Here is a 17,724-nt window from a genome sequence, read left to right as displayed (position 1 = left end):
CACCCCTCTTAAAACGAGTGGTCAAAGTTAACCGCAGCACAGCAGTTAATAAAATGCAGATTGAAATGAAAACTTCTAAAAGTTTCCCCTTGAAAACTGAGGCTGCTGGGACCGTGTACATTTCCTGGGGGAAGGAATGTCGCAACTGCAAGGCCACATCCCCCTTTCCCTGAATGGGGTAACTGTGCCCCTGAAGGACCAGGTGCACAGCCTGGGAGTCATTTTGGACTCACAGCTGTCCATGGAGGCACAGGTCAAATCTGTATCCAGGGCAACTGTTTACCAGCTCCATCTGGTATGCAGGCTGAGACACTATCTGCCCACAGACTGTCTCGCCAGAGTGGTGCATGCTCTGGTTATCTCCCGCTTGGACTACTGCAATGCGCTCTACGTGGGGCTACCTTTGAAGGTGATCCGGAAACTACAACTAATCCAGAATGCGGCAGCTAGACTGGTGACTGGGAGCGGCCGCCGAGACCATATAACACCGGTCTTGAAAGACCTACATTGGCTCCCAGTACGTTTCCGAGCACAATTCAAAGTGTTGGTGCTGACCTTTAAAGCCCTAAACGGCCTCGGTCCAGTATATCTGAAGGAGCATCTCCACCCCCATCGTTCTGCCCGGACACTGAGGTCCAGCTCCGAGGGCCTTCTGGCAGTTCCCTCACTGCGAGAAGCAAAGCTACAGGGAACCAGGCAGAGGGCCTTCTCGGTAGTGGCGCCCGCCCTGTGGAACGCCCTTCCACCAGATGTCAAAGTGATAAACAACTACCTGACATTCAGAAGACATCTGAAGGCAGCCCTGTTCAGGGAAGTTTTTAATTTGTGGCATTTTAGTGTATTTTTCATCTTTGTTGGAACCCGCTCAGAGTGGCTGGGGAGGCCCAGCCAGATGGGCGGGGTACAAATAATAAATTATTATTATTATTATTATTATTATTATTATTATTCCCATGGCCAGATTCTGCATTTGCAGGGAGGTCATTGAAGCTGTGCTCCTTCCTTAGGAAACCATTAGACTACTAAACCTTGGTGTCTTCAGTTCCCACAGCCAATTGCCACCCCCCCCCAATACCTCTCAACGCAGCTCTTGTTTCATTCTTCTAGAAATCATACATCACAGACATGATTTGGCCACGGCTGTCAAACAAAAGAAAACTCTGCCCAGTCGTGACGCTTCCCTAAAGCTTGCTATTCTCCTCTTAAGCTTGGTCTGGTTTTGTGTATGCATCGGCTATAAAATGTGCCAATTTATGGACATTTACTTAGCGTGTGCCATCTCCTGTTCCTGGATTGCCTCCACCCCACACAAATTTATTTTGCTTGGCTTAGAACGGTCACTGAAGAATTATGCTGTTAACGAGCAAAACAATTTTCAAATGCCTACTTTTCCCCCCCTTCATAGTTCTGGTTTGTCCACAGAGAAATTGAACTTAATCTGATTCTAAATGAGGGCTGGGTCTCTCCTTGGGAAAAATATAGGCCTGTAAAAGTGACGGATTATAGAGAGGAAGTGTTGGATTTTCCAGACACGAAATTATCAGAATTGTCACTTTGTTTATGACATCTTAAAAATGAAGCAACACGATCCTCAGTGAAATTTATCCTTTTTTGAAATTGACAGGAAGCCCTCAGTAACACTGTCTCTGGATTCTTAACCAACCTTCCACACCCAGTAACAGCATAATAATTTGCCAATATTTCTTTTAAAAGAGTATAAATATTCTGCCCTCACAATCTGATTTGAGGAGAAATGCAGCGAAAAAGAAATATGTGCCCCTTTGTGTAAAAAACTGTGTGGATTTTGATGTGGGGGTACAGATCAATGCATTATGAAATGATTTGCTTAGAAATTGTAACTTTTTGTTATTTACTTTTAAATGAGGACCAGGTGAGTTTTATTCAAGGAAGCAGGCTGACAAATAACACAAGGCGGCTGATAAATGCCTTGCATTACAACTTTCTATTTGGTACTCGTTCAGCTTAGTTGTCTCAAGGCATCCTTAATAATTTCCTCTCGCCTTCTCATCTTTGGCAGTTTGCATACTTATTTATTTTGTGTGTGTGTGTGTGCTCGCTAATGCACACAAGGACTAGAGTGAATAAAAGAATGGTGACCCTCTTCCTCTCTGTCAGGGAACAGGGAGCACAGCGAACATGCCAGCTTCCCAAATGTCTCAAACGTGCAAGTTTTAAATACATTTAAAAACTGCAAAGCAAAATGCATCGTGGGGAATCTTTTTTTTTTTTTTTTAAGATTTCAAAGCAGCTTGGATATAGGTACATCGTGTGCAGAAGTGGAGGGAAATTGTGTCTCTGGGGTCTTTTTCTCCTGAAGAAGAGTTGCAATAATTTAGCTACAGGATTTTAAATGGCTTAATGTTTCCTCCTGGCTTCGTGTCAAATTGCATCTTCAGCTGGGAGTAGAGGAGGAATATTTGTATGTTGTGAGCCACCCTGAGATCTACAAAGGGTTGTATATAAATTTTAATAATAATAATAATAATAATAATAATAATAATAATAATAATGGCATAGAAAAATGGACTTTAAAGTTAATGGACTATTCAGGGCTGGTGAAACTAAGAAAATTAAGAAACCAACAGGACAGACTATTTATGAAGGAATGGAAGCCCTTTTTGGGATACCTGGAAAAAAATATCAGATGAAATCGCGAGCAGGATTTGAAATGGGAGGAGCGGAAGGAGAACGATAATATTTGAAATAAAAATATGTCTTGGGTGAAATGTTTATTGGAATGCCATTTGTGAATGGGATGGGGTTAAGAACAGCATGGAGGGGAAGGCAAGAAGTTAAAGTTCAGAAGACATTTGAAAGTTGGAATTCGTAGGTAAGGATTTTAAACTTTAATAAAAAACTGAAACACACACACCCGTGTGTAGGTGGGGGAAGAACTGGATCATTATAATTCTGACAACTTTCATCCAGAGGATTTAGCTGTCGTTCCTCTGGGAAAAGACAAAACAGGTACCAGAGCAGCATTTTTGGAGAAAGCGGAGTGAGAGTGATGAAGGAAGCAACATAATTGGTTTGTGGGGCAGGAAAAGCTCTCTCTCTCTCTCTCTCTGTGTGTGTGTGTGTGTGTGTTTGTGTGTGTGTAGGGAGGAGTGCTGCCTGAACTCGCATGGAAATATTTTGCCCCACTGTCTTTTAATTACGGCGACTCCGGCTCGAGAAACGACAACAGTACGGCAAGTGTTAAAAGACGAGGCCGGCTGGCTTTTATACAAGACGCGCCGAGCCTTTGGCTTTCGGACGCAGCCGAGGCTGGCGTAGGATGCAAACGACCCCCAGGGGGATAAAATGGCATCCAGCTAGATGGAAGGGCCTTTCATAATCCGATAGTCTAGCAGCAGTTAATATAGAGAGAACATGTTAAGAATTTATGTGCTTTCATCATATCAGAGAGAGGTGCGGGAGAGAGGAGAGGGGGATAACAGGGACGGTGGTCTCATAGAACTGGCCTTCCAAGAAGTCACCTCTTATAATTAAAAAGAGTGCTGAGGGGGTCTCTGTTGGAATTCCTGTAATGAAAGTTCATAATACAGAACCTGTTGGGTTAACAGCCGCATCCTCCGAGGGTCGTCATCCGTCTCTGGTACTTTCCTGCATCCCTCGCTAAACACGTGCTCTCCTGTTCTTAGAGCAGGATGCAAATAGAGAGGTCGGGAAAACATTGCACCGTCAAAATAACCAAAACTGAAACTTGCACTGAAATTCAGCGCAAACGCACAATTCTTAATAACGGATTTTGTCAAAGCATTTGTGGCTGGTTTTCTCTCCCCTAGCTTCAACCCTCCTCCCTCTTTCTATTATATGGATGCTTCCAGACTGTTGGCTGTTTTTAGCTGGGATTAAGCCGCATCCTCGCAAATTCAGCTTTCACAATCGTAGTTCATTGAGAGGTCTTTCACAACGAACTTCCTTCTCCCCTCCCCAAAGACTGGACCATTTGCAAGAAGCGATGGGTGAATGCACCAAGAAGCAAAACTTGCTTGGATGCAAAATCACTTTACCGCCCCTGGAAGAAATCGGGATGAATTTTCATAAAATAGCCAACGTCATCTACTCTCCCTGAAGACAGACCTGGGTGAACGTTCCACAAACAATATGCCTGAATGTGCCCTAAATCCAAGAGCAAGCTTCAAATATGCAGAATTCTCCTTTTGCTCCCGCAATCTTTGTTTGAGAATGAAGCTTAAAACGGCCGTGGATGTCAGGGATCTCGGATTATAATGTGTGCCTGATTCTTTTCTTCCGTGCACATGACCTCTGCCCTTGGGAATAACCGTTCTGTCGTGCGATTTTCAACTATCTGCCTGCAAATACGTGTTTTGGGTTTAATGTTGCTAGGAGAAAAGAGAGAGGGTTTGTGTGCGTTTCATGCATATGTTTAATTCAACGTGCCGCTTAGGCCAGCCGCAGTTGACTGTGCCCCTTCAAACCATTTGCGTCCGAGGCTTCGGAAACGAAAGCCAAGTTTGAATTTTGACAAGCAGTTTCGCTCGAAGAGCCAAGTGGGCTTTTATGATTTCAGCCGATGCGAGGGAACTTCCCTGCGCATCTTGCCGGAGTTCGTCTGCCCACTAGAGCGCACTGTTGCCTTGCCTTCCACCCGCAGACGCCTCTTGCTCGCTGGAGCAGGGAAGGCCATCTCTGTTTAGTCTGCTCTCGAAGGGTCTCCACATGACCAGTGTGGACCCCATGGACTTCCCGAAACATGTGTTAGCAATTTAGCAGCAGACATTTATTTCTTTGTTTTACTGCCTGGCTCTTGGAGAAAGTGTCGGTGCTGGGTTATGGGCTGTCTGGAGCATGTCAGAGGCCACGGGGATCAAGTTCATGTGACAGGCCAAGCTAAAGGGAAGGATGGAGTCTGAAGAGGTGAGGAAACTGACCCTCTCCCTCTCTCCTCTCTCAGCAGCAACAAATCCTTGCCTGTCTGTGGGCCGCAGCCAAAATTTGGGGCCGTTCGGAGTTCGTGGGGCAGCTGAACAAACAGAACGCAATTCTGCCTGTTGCTCTGCTGCACTGAACTGCAGATTCAAGTTACTGGCATTTCCATTTCTCCCTTTCCCTCCCTCACAAAAAAGGGGGACCAACTAAACATCACCCCCCTGTCTCTCCCCACCTTTTAAAAGTGCTCTTTTACATTCCATCTCTCCCTCCCTTTCTCTCTCCTTTTAGCTCCATCCAGACGAGGAGACCTTGAAATTCTTGGCTTCTGCATGCTCCAGTGGATGTGTGGGAATCTGCCCTGGGATCGGAATTTGAGGAACCCCGATGCCGTCCGGGATGCAAAAGCAAAGTAAAAACAAAAACAGAAGCGTGATTTATTTAATACGTATTTTGGGGTATTCTCACCTCCCTCCAAAGCTCAGGGCAGGTTATGATGGTGAAACAGTTACATCTGTAAAATGGGGAGGGAAGGATCGCAGGGGCGCTTGCTTTGTGTGCAGAAGGTTCTGGGTTCGAACGCTGGCGTCTCCAGGTAAGGGAACGTCCTCTGTCTGAAACCCTGGAGGAGAGCTGTTGCCATCCAGTGCCGACAACATTGAGGTACCTGCTCCAGTGTTCCTAACTGAAAGAGATAGGTATTTCCTTCAACAATTCCACAAGTCTTAATCTCAGGACATGCGGGTTCAAAACCCACATTGGGCAAAAAGATTCTGGCATTGCAGGGGGTTGGACTGGATGACCCTTGCGGTCCCTTTCCAACTCTACAATTCTGCAAAATAGCTCTCAAATGGTCATGAAACCAGAGAACAGTGCTGGCCACAAGGGTGGGTGTGCATTTCTGGAGAGCGGGGTGAGCACTCTCCCATTGCTAGATTTCCAGAAGACAGATATTAGTGCACTTCATGTTAACAAACGCACCCTCCCCACATTGCTAAACATGCATTATCTGGAGTAACTCTTAATGTGATTTTGACTAATTTAACTTTCAAGGAACCATGCTTAGGACTGCAACCTCATTTAATTTGAGAGCCAGTATGGTGTAGAATCATAGAATCATAGAGTTGGAAGAGACCACAAGGGCCATCGAGTCCAACCCCCTGCCAAGCAGGAAACACCATCAGAGCACTCCTGACATATGGTTGTCAAGCCTCTGCTTAAAGACCTCCAAAGAAGGAGACTCCACCACACTCCTTGGCAGCAAATTCCACTGTCGAACAGCTCTTACTGTCAGGAAGTTCTTCCTAATGTTTAGGTGGAATCTTCTTTCCTGTAGTTTGGATCCATTGCTCCGTGTCCGCTTCTCTGGAGCAGCAGAAAACAACCTTTCTCCCTCCTCTATGTGACATCCTTTTATATATTTGTAGTATATATATATATATGTATATGGTGTAGTGGTTAAGAGCGGTAGTCTTGTAATCTGGGGAATCGGGTTCACATCTCGGCTCCTCCACATGCAGCTGCTGGGTGACCTTGGGCTAGTCACACTTCTCTGAAGTCTCTCAGCCCCACTCACCTCACAGAGTGTTTGTTGTGGGGGAGGAAGGGAAAGGAGAATGTTAGCTGCTTTGAGACTCCTTAAAGGGAGTGAAAGGCGGGATAGCAAATCCAAACTCCTCCTCCTCCTCCTCCTCTTCTTCTTCTTCTTCTTAATTTCCAGTGTATGATTCAGTATATGAAAAGTGCCTTTTCTTTACATAACCACAGAGTTCTAGGAATGGGGAGCAGCTGCGGGGGGTGGGGTCGGGGTTAAGGTATATTCCTTATTGCAGGGTGGGGAGAGTCACCCCTCTCTTGCATTGTCTATTCCATTGGACAGCTGTCAGTCTAAATGAGTTTATGATCAGAGCTGCCATTGCATGAGCCCTTTGTCGTCTTCGTAGAGAAAGGACTCAAATCACTTGTAGCTGTTGCTCCACGGATATGGGCCAGTCTGTCCTGAGCCTTCCTCTGGCTAGCAGGCAGATGACAGTGATTTGTTATCAATTATTGGGGAGGAATCCGTAACTCGGCATGCCTGAGGTTGCAGGTTCAATTTCCAGCAGCTCCCTGATATGCCCTTCCCGCAACAACATGCAAATCATGAAACACAGGCATCCCATTCTGGATCAGGCCCATCTAGTCTAGCATCCTCTTCTCAAAGTGGCCAAGCAGATATTTCAGTGGGAATCCTGCTATCATGATCTGAACGCAACTGTGCCCCTCCCTACTTGTAATATTGCTTTCAAAAAACAATTGGTCTTATTTTCTATGTCTTTACTGATCCTTGTTTATATTTGTGAGACGTCTTTTGAGTCCCATCAGGGAAAAAGGCAGGGTATAAATACGTAATAAAAAATCTGGTTGGCCACTGTGAGAACAGGATCCTGGACTAGTTGCTAACGTTCTTAATTTCCAGCAATGCCCTTGCAAAAATGTGTACGTTAGGCAAAATTGCGTTCAGAACGAAAGGGGAACCTATGGGCACATGTGGTGGTCTTACAAACTTGTGTGCAAATTTTGGGAAGGCGTCATGAAGGAAATTTCTGAAATAATAGGCGCACTGGTGCCTTTAAACCCCAAATTGCTTTTTAAAAACCCAACTTTGATGAGTCAAATATGGATTTAATTATGTAAACCACTTATAATCGTTGCTATTAGTAGCTCCTCGCTTGACCATATCACAGGGCTGGAAGGATTTCTCGGAGCTTTTATTTTTATTTATTTTTTACTTTATTGAACCAAATATTTAATGTTTATTCTCATTACTGAAAGATTGACTTATAAATTAAGAGTATCTTGAGGTGCAGCTAAAGCTATGGATTTTGCCTCTGTTTGGTAGCTTACATGACAGGCCAGTCATGGGGATGGCAAGTTCCAATGAAATATGACCCTTTTTTGATATTCATAACATTTGCTTTGTATTTTTCTTTATCAGGTTGGTTTCTGTTGTAACATCTAAATCACTGTAGTCTCTTGGGAATGTTCCTTGTTTTATGAAGTATTAACTCTGCACCCTGGTGTGTGTGTATATGTTGTACTGTTTATCTTACTCTTTTTATTTATTTATGTTATTTCATAATTCTTACCAGGTTGCTATTTTAACTATTATGAAGTTAAAATAGCAGTAAAAAGTCTTGATTTTTTTAATGCATATTGGGAGAAATGCTGCCAAATTTTGGTTAGGACTATTTTTAATAATAATAAGAATTCAGAAATGTCAGAAACTTGAATTTAAAATTGGGAAAAAAACCCCGAGGAACTGAAACTGACAAATTTGTCAGTCTCTTACAGCTTGTTTTTTAAAAAATGCTTTTTAAATGCTTGTTTTTAAAAATGTAAAAATCTGGTGCAAGGTTAGAGCTGGAGAACTAGCACCATTGAATTATTCAGTGCAAGGCTGGGCTCTGCCCATGGTTGATTTCTACATCTGCCCTCACATTTGGCATTTGCTGAATTGACATCATTCTTCCTGAGAGTCTTTCTTTCAGACCGAATTTGATCGAGGTGTACAAATTGCCTATACAGTGGTATCTCGGGTTAAGTACTTAATTCGTTCCGAAGGTCCGTTCTTAACCTGAAACCGTTCTTAAACTGAGGTACCACTTTAGCTGCCACTGTTCCACCTCCTCAAAATTTCTGTTCTCATCCTGAAGCAAAGTTCTTAACCCGAGGTACTGTTTCAGGAGCCAGGGTGGTGTAGTGGTTAAGAGCGGTAGTCTCGTAATCTGGGGAACCGGGTTCGCGTCTCCACTCCTCCACATGCAGCTGCTGGGTGACCTTGGGCCAGTCACACTTCTCTGAAGTCTCTCAGCCCCACTCACCTCACAGAGTGTTTGTTGTGGGGGAGGAAGGGAAAGGAGAATGTTAGCCGCTTTGAGACTCCTTAAAGGGAGTGAAAGGCGGGATATCAAATCCAAACTCTTCATCATCTTCTTTCTGGGTTAGCGGAGTCTGTAACCTGAAGTGTATGTAACCTGAAGCGTATGTAATAACCCGAGGAACCACTGTACAGTGGTACCTCTGGTTGTGAAAGGGATCCATTCCGGAGCCCCGTTTGCAACCTGAGCAGAATGCAACCCACGTCTGTGCATCTCCGTGTGTGTGGGTCGCGATTCGCCGCTTCTGCACATGCACGTGACGTCATTTTGAGTGTCTGCACATGCATGAATGGTGAAACTCGGAAGAAACCCTTTCCGGTACTTCCGGGTCGCCACGGGATGCAACCAGAAAAGATTTAACCCGAAGCGTCTTTAACCCAAGGCATGACTGGGTTAACCCAAGGTATGACAAGGACGCGGGTGGCGCTGTGGGTTAAACCACAGAGCCTAGGACTTGCCGATCAGAAGGTTGGCGGTTCGAATCCCCACGACGGGGTGAGCTCCCGTTGCTCTGTCCCTGCTCCTGCCAACCTAGCAGTTCGAAAGCACGTCAAAGTGCAAGTAGATAAATAGGTACCACTCTGGCGGGAAGCGACCCCAGAGTCGGCCACGACTGGACCTAATGGTCAGGGGTCCCTTTACCTTTACCTATGACTGTATAAACCCCACTGTTTTCTCCAGCCATGGCTGGCTGGCTGGGTCGCATGTTGCTTTCACAACAGCCCTGCAAAGATGAACAGGCTGTTTATGTCTAATCTAAGCCAGCTGTTCATAGCTGAATGAGGATTCGAACCCAGGTTTGCCTAGTCCCAGCATGCTGTGCAGTGTATCACAGTGGCATGCCAGCTTGATTTGATGAAATTTGATCCAGCCTGCTCAATTCTGCCTTTTTTTCTTTTTCTTTGGTGTGGGGTTTTTGGCTAATTTGGTGCCAAAAGTCGGGTTTATTTTTAAGCGTGAAATTACATACAGCCCTGCGTATGATCTTTAAGGAAGCGGAACTGGGCAAAGCAAAGAGAAATCTCTGTGAAATTTGCCTCTTTCTCTCCGTGTCTCTCATATTTTTATATGGCTATGATTTCATCCTGTATATGTACCAACCCAGGACATTTTAAGGGCTAAGAATCAAGGAGATCTTGTTGCCTAAAAGCAATGTTTAAAATCTGTCCGTAAACTAAACTTTGGAACAAAGTACAGTGGTACCCCGCAAGACGAATGCCTCGGAAGACGAAAAACCCGCTAGACGAAAGGGTTTTTCGTTTTCTGAGGTGCTTCGCAAGACGGATTTTTCTAAGGGCTTGCTTCGCTAGACGAAACAGCCCTGCCTCTCCTGTCATGGCGACGGTCACTGCACGCACGCACGCTCGCTTCCCCGCTCCCTCCCACCTTCCTGCTGATGGCTCCTCCGGCTCCCTCCGACCTTCCGGCCAACCTTCCGAACTTCCGGCTGCCTCGCGCCGCTGCCCACCGCCCTCGCGCGCTCCTCTGAGAGCCGTTGCCGCCAGCAGCCAGCGTTGCAGCTGGAGTCGCGCTCCTGAGCCCCGCCGCCCTCCAGCAGACACGTCGCGCGGTGTCCACAAGGCGCGGGTGAGTCCAAGGACCGGCTGTGGCAGCTGCCCTGCTTCTCCCCACCCCTCCCCGCCGTGGTGCTTCGCAAGACGAAAAAACTCACTCTACGAAAAAACTCGCAGAACGAATTAATTTCGTCTTGCGAGGCACCACTGTACAGTATTATCTACCCTCCACCACCACGCAAATCACGTTAAAAGTCGTCGTGGCTGAACAGCCGCTCTGGAAAGCAGAAGAAAGGTAGCTCACTTGTTCCATTGGCTCAAAGGGCATAGCTAGGTAGTTATAAAAATACGTACTGCTGTTCGTAGAAAAATCTCCAAGCAGTTTGCAACAAATTATGCATAAAACTGCACAGTAAAACCATATAAAAAGTTAGAAATCAGCTAACTGTTGCAGAAAGGTGTGTTCCTAATTGCCCACAGAAGCCTGACAGAATAGAAAAGTTTCCAGCAAGCGTTTAAAAGCAGAGACGGAAAGTGGCTATTGAATCACTGTTGGCAGAGCATCCCATAATTCTGGGTCAATAACTGGGGGGGGGGTAGTTTCTTATTGTCAAAGGAACCAAGCCAACCTGGGGAACGGCCAGCGACACTCCTGCAGATGATCCCAGGGATCAAACTTGGATATAAAGGCCATGAATATCTCTGCAGCTTGATCAGGACCAAGGACTAGCAGCTAAATTGCATGAAATTAAGGAAGATCAAAGCTATTCATTCTGAAGGAAATCAGCCGTGAGTGCTCACTGGAAGGACAGATCCTGAAGCTGAGGCTCCAATACTTTGGCCACCTCATGAGAAGAGAAGACTCCCTGGAAAAGACCCTGATGTTGGGAAAGATGGAGGGCACAAGGAGAAGGGGACGACAGAGGACGAGATGGTTGGACAGTGTGCTCGAAGCTACCAGCATGAGTGTTGCTGAACTACAGCTCCCAGCATCCCTTGTGCTGTCTGAGGCTCATGGGAGTTGGAGTCCCAACAATGTCCAGAGAGCCACAGCCTACCCACACAAATGTATGCTTAGTTTGGTAACTTTCCTGCAGTCATTTAATGTTCTAAATCATGGATAGGCAAACTAAAGGCTGGGGGGCGGATTCGGCCCAATTGCCTTCTAAATCCGGCCCGCGGACGGTCTGGGAATCAGCGTGTTTTTACATGAGCAGAATGTGCCCTTTTATTTAAAATGGATCTCTGGGTTATTTGTGGGGCCTGCCTGGTGTTTTTACATGAGTAGAATGTGTGCTTTTATTTAAAATGCATCTCTGGGTTGTTTGTGGGGCATCGGAATTCGTTCATTATTATTTTTTTCAAAATATAGTCTGGCCCCTCACAAGGTCTGAGGGACAGTGGACCAGCCCCCTGCTGAAAAAGTTTGCTGAGCCCTGCTCTAAAGTGTGTGCCACCCCCCACCCGCATTTAAGCAGTGTCAGAATTGCAGTTGGACGCGGGTGGCGCTGTGGGTAAAACCTCAGCGCCTAGGACTTGACGATCATCAGGTCGCGGTTCGAATCCCCGTGGCGGGGTGAGCTCCCGTCGTTCGGTCCCAGCTCCTGCCCACCTAGCAGTTCGAAAGCACCTCCAGGTGCAAGTAGATAAATAGGGACCGGTTACTAGCGGGAAGGTAAACGGCGTTTCCGTGCACTGCTCTGGTTCGCCAGATGCAGCTTGTCACGCTGGCCACGTGACCCGGAAGTGTCTGCGGACAGCACTGGCTCCTGGCCTATAGAGTGAGATGAGCGCACAACCCTAGAGTCTGGCAAGACTGGCCCGAACGGGCAGGGGTACCTTTACCTTTACCTTTACCTAGCCACAGTTCATGATTTCCAAATAATAAAATAAAGCATAGCTCTCTTTGCCTAGATGGAGGCAGTATTTGGGTAAGGCTGCCTCTTACATTGCTAAGCTCAATGACAAGGGAATGCCAGGCAGTTCCACTTAAGTCGCCTCTTCCATCACAGTGACTTGAGTTTGCTGACCCCTGTTCTAAATGCTGTTGCTTCCTCCTGCCCCCTGTAAGAATTATAGAGATGGATTCGAGTCCTACCCTCCAGAGCAGGAGCTTGTTCCTCCAGAGCAGAAGCTTGTTCCTTCTTCCATGTGACAGTGCTTTGGATATTGGAAGGAGATTTTATTGGGTGTTTTCCCCTCTCATCTCTTTTGGGAAAGCATTTCATGAATGTAGGGGGGGAAAACACACACAAACATTTAGCATTTCCCTTTTCCCCCTCGCCCTTTTCCCCCTCCACCCAGCATGCGTACTGTAATTAGCCCTGGTTAAATGCACTGCCTGTTGTCGCTCTTTTGCTCTTACTGGTGGGACTTGAGGAAGCTAATTGCTTGTGGCCCCGCGTAGCCGGTCGCTCGAACACCGGCAACGCTGCGATGGAGGTGCTGCGAGTGTTGGAGGCAGCAAACTTTTAAGTAGGGCAAGTCACAACAGAGGTACACAATGGGGATAGCTGATCTGCAGAAATCAATCTGTGCATTCAGTTTGGCACTGGCTCTCTGCAGAGAGAGGGGTGGGGGAGAGCGGGGTGAGCCTGCAGGCTACAGATAATACAGATTGCATCTGTAAATGTTGACTTTGTACAGTATTGTTTAATATATATATTCTTTCCCACCCCCCCTCCTTTAGAACTTCTGATCATTAGAGTCCCTCACAGACCACCCCTAGCGCCATTCAGCAACCAATCAATGTAATCCATCAAGCTTCTTTATTAATTCTCCAGCCAAGGATTAACCCCTTAGAGGGATGATACTTCCTTTCCCCCCCTCCCCAAGACTCCAAACTAAATCCATATACACTATTGTGTGTGCGTGTTGCACTTCTTTTAATTTTTAAGAATGGGGTGGCTGAAGGAAGGGTTGCAGCTCAGTGGCAGAGCACAAGATTTTATCAATAGTGAATCATAGAGTTGGAAGGGACCCTCAGGATCAGCTAGTCCAACCCCCTGCAGTGCGGAAATATGCAGCTGATCGAACCTGCAACCTTGGCGTTATCAGCACCACGCTCTAACCAACTGAGCTATCCCCATGAGCAATGATGTCATTATAGAATTTCAGGTAACCGGACTGGGAAGATCCTCTGTCAAAGGCAGGGGTAGCAAATGCTGTGTCTTAAGCATATGCCCCAAAGTTTTTAGGAAAGGTTTCCCAGAGTTGTCGGGCTCCTGAGGTGGGCAACCAACGCAAGCAGCAGAGGAGCCCAGCGCAACAAACCAGCCCAAAGTGTCAGCATCTGAGCAAAGCCGGGCGCCTCGTGGTGTAAGCTGCATAATAATAATAATAATTTGTCATTTGTACCCCGCCCATCTGGCTGGGCCTCCCCAGCCACTCTGGGCGGCTTCCAACAAAGATTAAAAATACATAAAAATGTCACACATTAAAAACTTCCCTGAACAGGGCTGCCTTCAGATGTCTTCTAAATGTCAGGTAGTTGTTTATCTCTTTGACATCTGATGGGAGGGCGTTCCACAGGGCAGGTGCCACTACCGAGAAGGCCCTCTGCCTGGTTCCCTGTAGCTTAGCTCCTTGCAGTGAGGGAACTGCCAGAAGGCCCTCGGCACTAGACCTCAGCGTCCAGGCACGATGGGGGTGGAGACGCTCCTTCAGGTATGCTGGGCCGAGGCCGTTTAGGGCTTTAAAGGTCAACACCAACACTTTGCGTTGTGCTCAGAAATGTACTGTGTGGGCCTCTCCATGGCCCTACACCAATCCCAGGTGCGCAGGAGGGCAGAGGCGGCTGGCCGCCTCAGCGCCTCGCTAGCTCACTTGCCCCCAAACTCGTGGCGCAGAGCCAGCCGCAGCAGAAGAGCCCGCCACGGCACTCTGACCGATGGGCTGCCTCTTCCCCAGACTCAACTCTCAGGCCCTGGACTCTCAGCTTGGTGCCCCTGAGAGTCCGACGCCCAGGTGCCCCACACCCCTAGTGCCTATGGGTAAGACGGCCCTGCCTCCAGGCGTTGCCGATCTCCTAAGAAGAAGAAGAGTTTGGATTTGATATCCCGCTTTATCACTACCCGAAGGTGTAGTGACGCGGCAGCTAAAAAAGCCAATGCAATTCTGGGCTGCATCAATAGGAGTATAGCATCTAGATCAAGGGAAGTTATAGTGCCACTGTATTCTGCTCTGGTCAGACCTCACCTGGAGTACTGTGTCCAGTTCTGGGCACCACAGTTCAAGAAGGACACTGACAAACTGGAATGTGTCCAGAGGAGGGCAACCAAAATGGTCAAAGGCCTGGAAACGATGCCTTATGAGGAACGGCTAAGGGAGCTGGGCATGTTTAGCCTGGAGAAGAGGAGGTTAAGGGGTGATATGATAGCCATGTTCAAATATATAAAAGGATGTCACATAGAGGAGGGAGAAAGGTTGTTTTCTGCTGCTCGAGAGAAGCGGACACGGAGCAATGGATCCAAACTACAAGAAAGAAGATTCCACCTAAACATTAGGAAGAACTTCCTGACAGTAAGAGCTGTTTGACAGTGGAATTTGCTGCCAAGGAGTGTGGTGGAGTCTCCTTCTTTGGAGGTCTTTAAGCAGAGGCTTGACAACCATATGTCAGGAGTCCTCTGATGGTGTTTCCTGCTTGGCAGAGGGTTGGACTCGATGGCCCTTGTGGTCTATTCCAACTCTATGATTCTATGATTCTAAGGAGTCTCAAATCGGCTAACATTCTCCTTTCCCTTCCTCCCCCACAACAAACACTCTGTGAGGTGAGTGGGGCTGAGAGACTTCAGAGAAGTGTGACTGGCCCAAGGTCACCCAGCAGCTGCATGTGGAGGAGCGGGGAAGCGAACCCGGTTCACCAGATTATGAGTCCACCTCTCTTAACCACTACACCACACTGGCTCCTAACTCCCATCAGCCCCAACCAGCTTGCCCAGTAGTCAAGGATGATGGGAACTGGAGGGCACCACATTCTTAACCCCCGGTTTTGCCAAACACTGATCATCAGTCAACAGGACTAAGCTGAAATCCCCCTCTGGGCAGCATCAGTGTGAGGGAGTGTCGTGTACGTTGGCTGACCTCACTAGTGAAACACACTTCCTACGTTGCTGCTTGAGTTGAATATCGTCGTGGCTCTTTAGGTGCCGATGTGCACAGCTTTGTATTTTGTGACAAGGGGCTAAACTTTAAAGGAGAGCATGTGTTCTTGCTTTTCATGAAGCATCCTGGATTTGGTTATCATTTTTTCCAATCTAAAGCAGTGCTTCCAAACCCGTTTAGTATGGTGCGGAGCAAACAGATAGAGGTTTATTTCTCCCACTCTTACAATCTGGGGGGGAAAAACACATCCTATGCAAATTAGGACCATTTGAATAACATAATTTGCCTCTGAGATTTTTAAGTTTACATCGGAACATCTTCTGATGCCCTAGAGGGTGATCTAATTTACCATGTTTCTTTTACTTGCATTTAGTAAGCAAACTGCCAGGCTTGTCTAATGCGGTATTTGATATTGGCCTCCGTTCGTTGTTACGAATGAATTTACGAAACAGGAGAAAAACTGGGAAAGAAAGATCTGGGGAAATCTCCATGCAGGCTTGCTTAGTCCACATCACTCCTCATGTTTCTAGAACCCAGGGCCATCCGATTACGCTAAATTCAGGACAAAGGAAGTTCTGTTCCACACAGCACATAGTTAAATTGGAATTGACTGCCACAAAATACAGTAATGTCCACTAACTTGGAGGATGAAGCTGTCAAAGGCTTTTGGCTGCAGTGGTTGTGTTCTACCTCCACCAAATGCTTCTTGCTTGAAATTGGGAGACATATTTTGTGCTCAGGTCCTGCTTCCAGACTTTCCATAGGTGTCTCGTTGGCTGCTGTGAGAACAGAATGGTCGAAGGTCCTTTGCTCTGATCCAGCAAAGATCTTTTTTATGTTCGGTTTCAGTTCAGTACAGCGATAAGAAAAAGCTCTGCAGAGCCTCGTCAACCATTTTGTCCAAGGCTGCATGGAGTTTGGTCTCAGCCTTACAAAGACCCTACTTCCTGGGTCAGAACATCACCTGCACTCCACGTATCAGCATTAGTGACCACACACTTAAGGTGGGGGACGATTTTGCCTGCCTGGGTTCCACCATCACCAGCAATGTCTCCATTGATGTAGTGCTGGACAAGGGTATTGGGCCATTAATATTATTATTATTATTATTATTATTATTATTATTATTATTATCATCATTATTATTTTGTTTAGGTAACTCCGATCCCATAATTCCCAAGACAAAAGCTTCAGCTTCTTTTTCTTCTTTACAAATGCTAACTTCTTTTTCAATTCATTATATATCATTTCCCAGTAATCTTTAACCTTATTGCAAGACCACTACATATGGAAAAAGGTACCTTCTTTCTCTTTGCATTTCCAGCACATAATTCAATTTTGATTCATATGTTTGCCAATCTACTTGGTGCTTGATACCATCTGTATAACATTCCCCTATAGTTTTCTCTTAAATCATAACATGCTGCAGATTTTATGTCTGTCTTCCACAGTCTTTCCCATGCCTCTATCCAACACCTTGACTTTACCCCCAACGGCACACTGTTCCAATGTCTCCCAAGGCAGACTGATGCCAACTGCAAAGCATTTTGGTCAACCAATGTTCCTATCATCCACACCACATATGGAAAGGCATAAGACTCTTGTATTTATCACACTTTAGGACAGCCTTCCCCAACCTCGTGCCCTGGGGATATTTTGGACTACAGATTCCGTCTGCCTCAACTGGCATAGCCATCAACAAACAAACAAACCTGATCTGGTTTTCATGCTTACTCAAATCTGCTCTCACTATAAGGTGTGAAATCTGTCATAGCCTTCTTGGCAAGCAGATGGGATAATCTAGGGCTAGGCTCTTGCCTCTCGTTTCTGTTGCTCCCTCTTCTCCCTGTGCAGAATCCGGACTATACACTGGGAGTAGAAAGTCAGGACAGGGTGGTCTGCTGCACGAATCCGTAAAGGTAAAGGGACCCCTGACCATTAGGTCCAGTCATGGCCGACTCTAGGGTTGCGGCGCTCATCTCACTTTATTGGCCGAGGGAGCCAGCCTACAGCTTCCGGGTCATGTGGCCAGCATGACTAAGCCGCTTCTGGTGAACCAGAGCAGCACATGGAAATGCCATTTACCTTCCCGCCGGAGCGGTACCTATTTATCTACTTGCACTTTTGACGTGCTTTCGAACTGCTAGGTTGGCAGGAGCAGGGACTGAGCAATGGGAGCTCACCCCGTCGTGGGGATTCGAACCGCCAACCTTCTGATCGGCAAGTCCTAGGCTCTGTGGTTTAACCCACAGCGCCACCCACGTCCCTTG

General features: G+C 46.7%; 1 protein-coding gene across 1 annotated transcript in view; it reads left to right on the top strand.

Moving 5' to 3' along the window:
- Nucleotides 1-17,724, top strand: part of VRK2 (VRK serine/threonine kinase 2) — a 72,191-nt gene that overhangs the window by 38,435 nt on the left and 16,032 nt on the right. Inside the window, exon 9 of the mRNA XM_083432683.1 lies at nt 5,209-5,329. Coding sequence (XP_083288809.1) covers nt 5,209-5,329 — 121 coding nt within the window. The remainder of the gene's footprint in view (nt 1-5,208; nt 5,330-17,724) is intronic.

This window comes from Podarcis tiliguerta (assembly GCF_965153285.1).
Source record: "Podarcis tiliguerta genome assembly, chromosome: 3".
Taxonomy (NCBI): Eukaryota; Metazoa; Chordata; class Lepidosauria; order Squamata; family Lacertidae; genus Podarcis; species Podarcis tiliguerta.
This window is presented reverse-complemented; position numbering and strand designations above follow the sequence as displayed.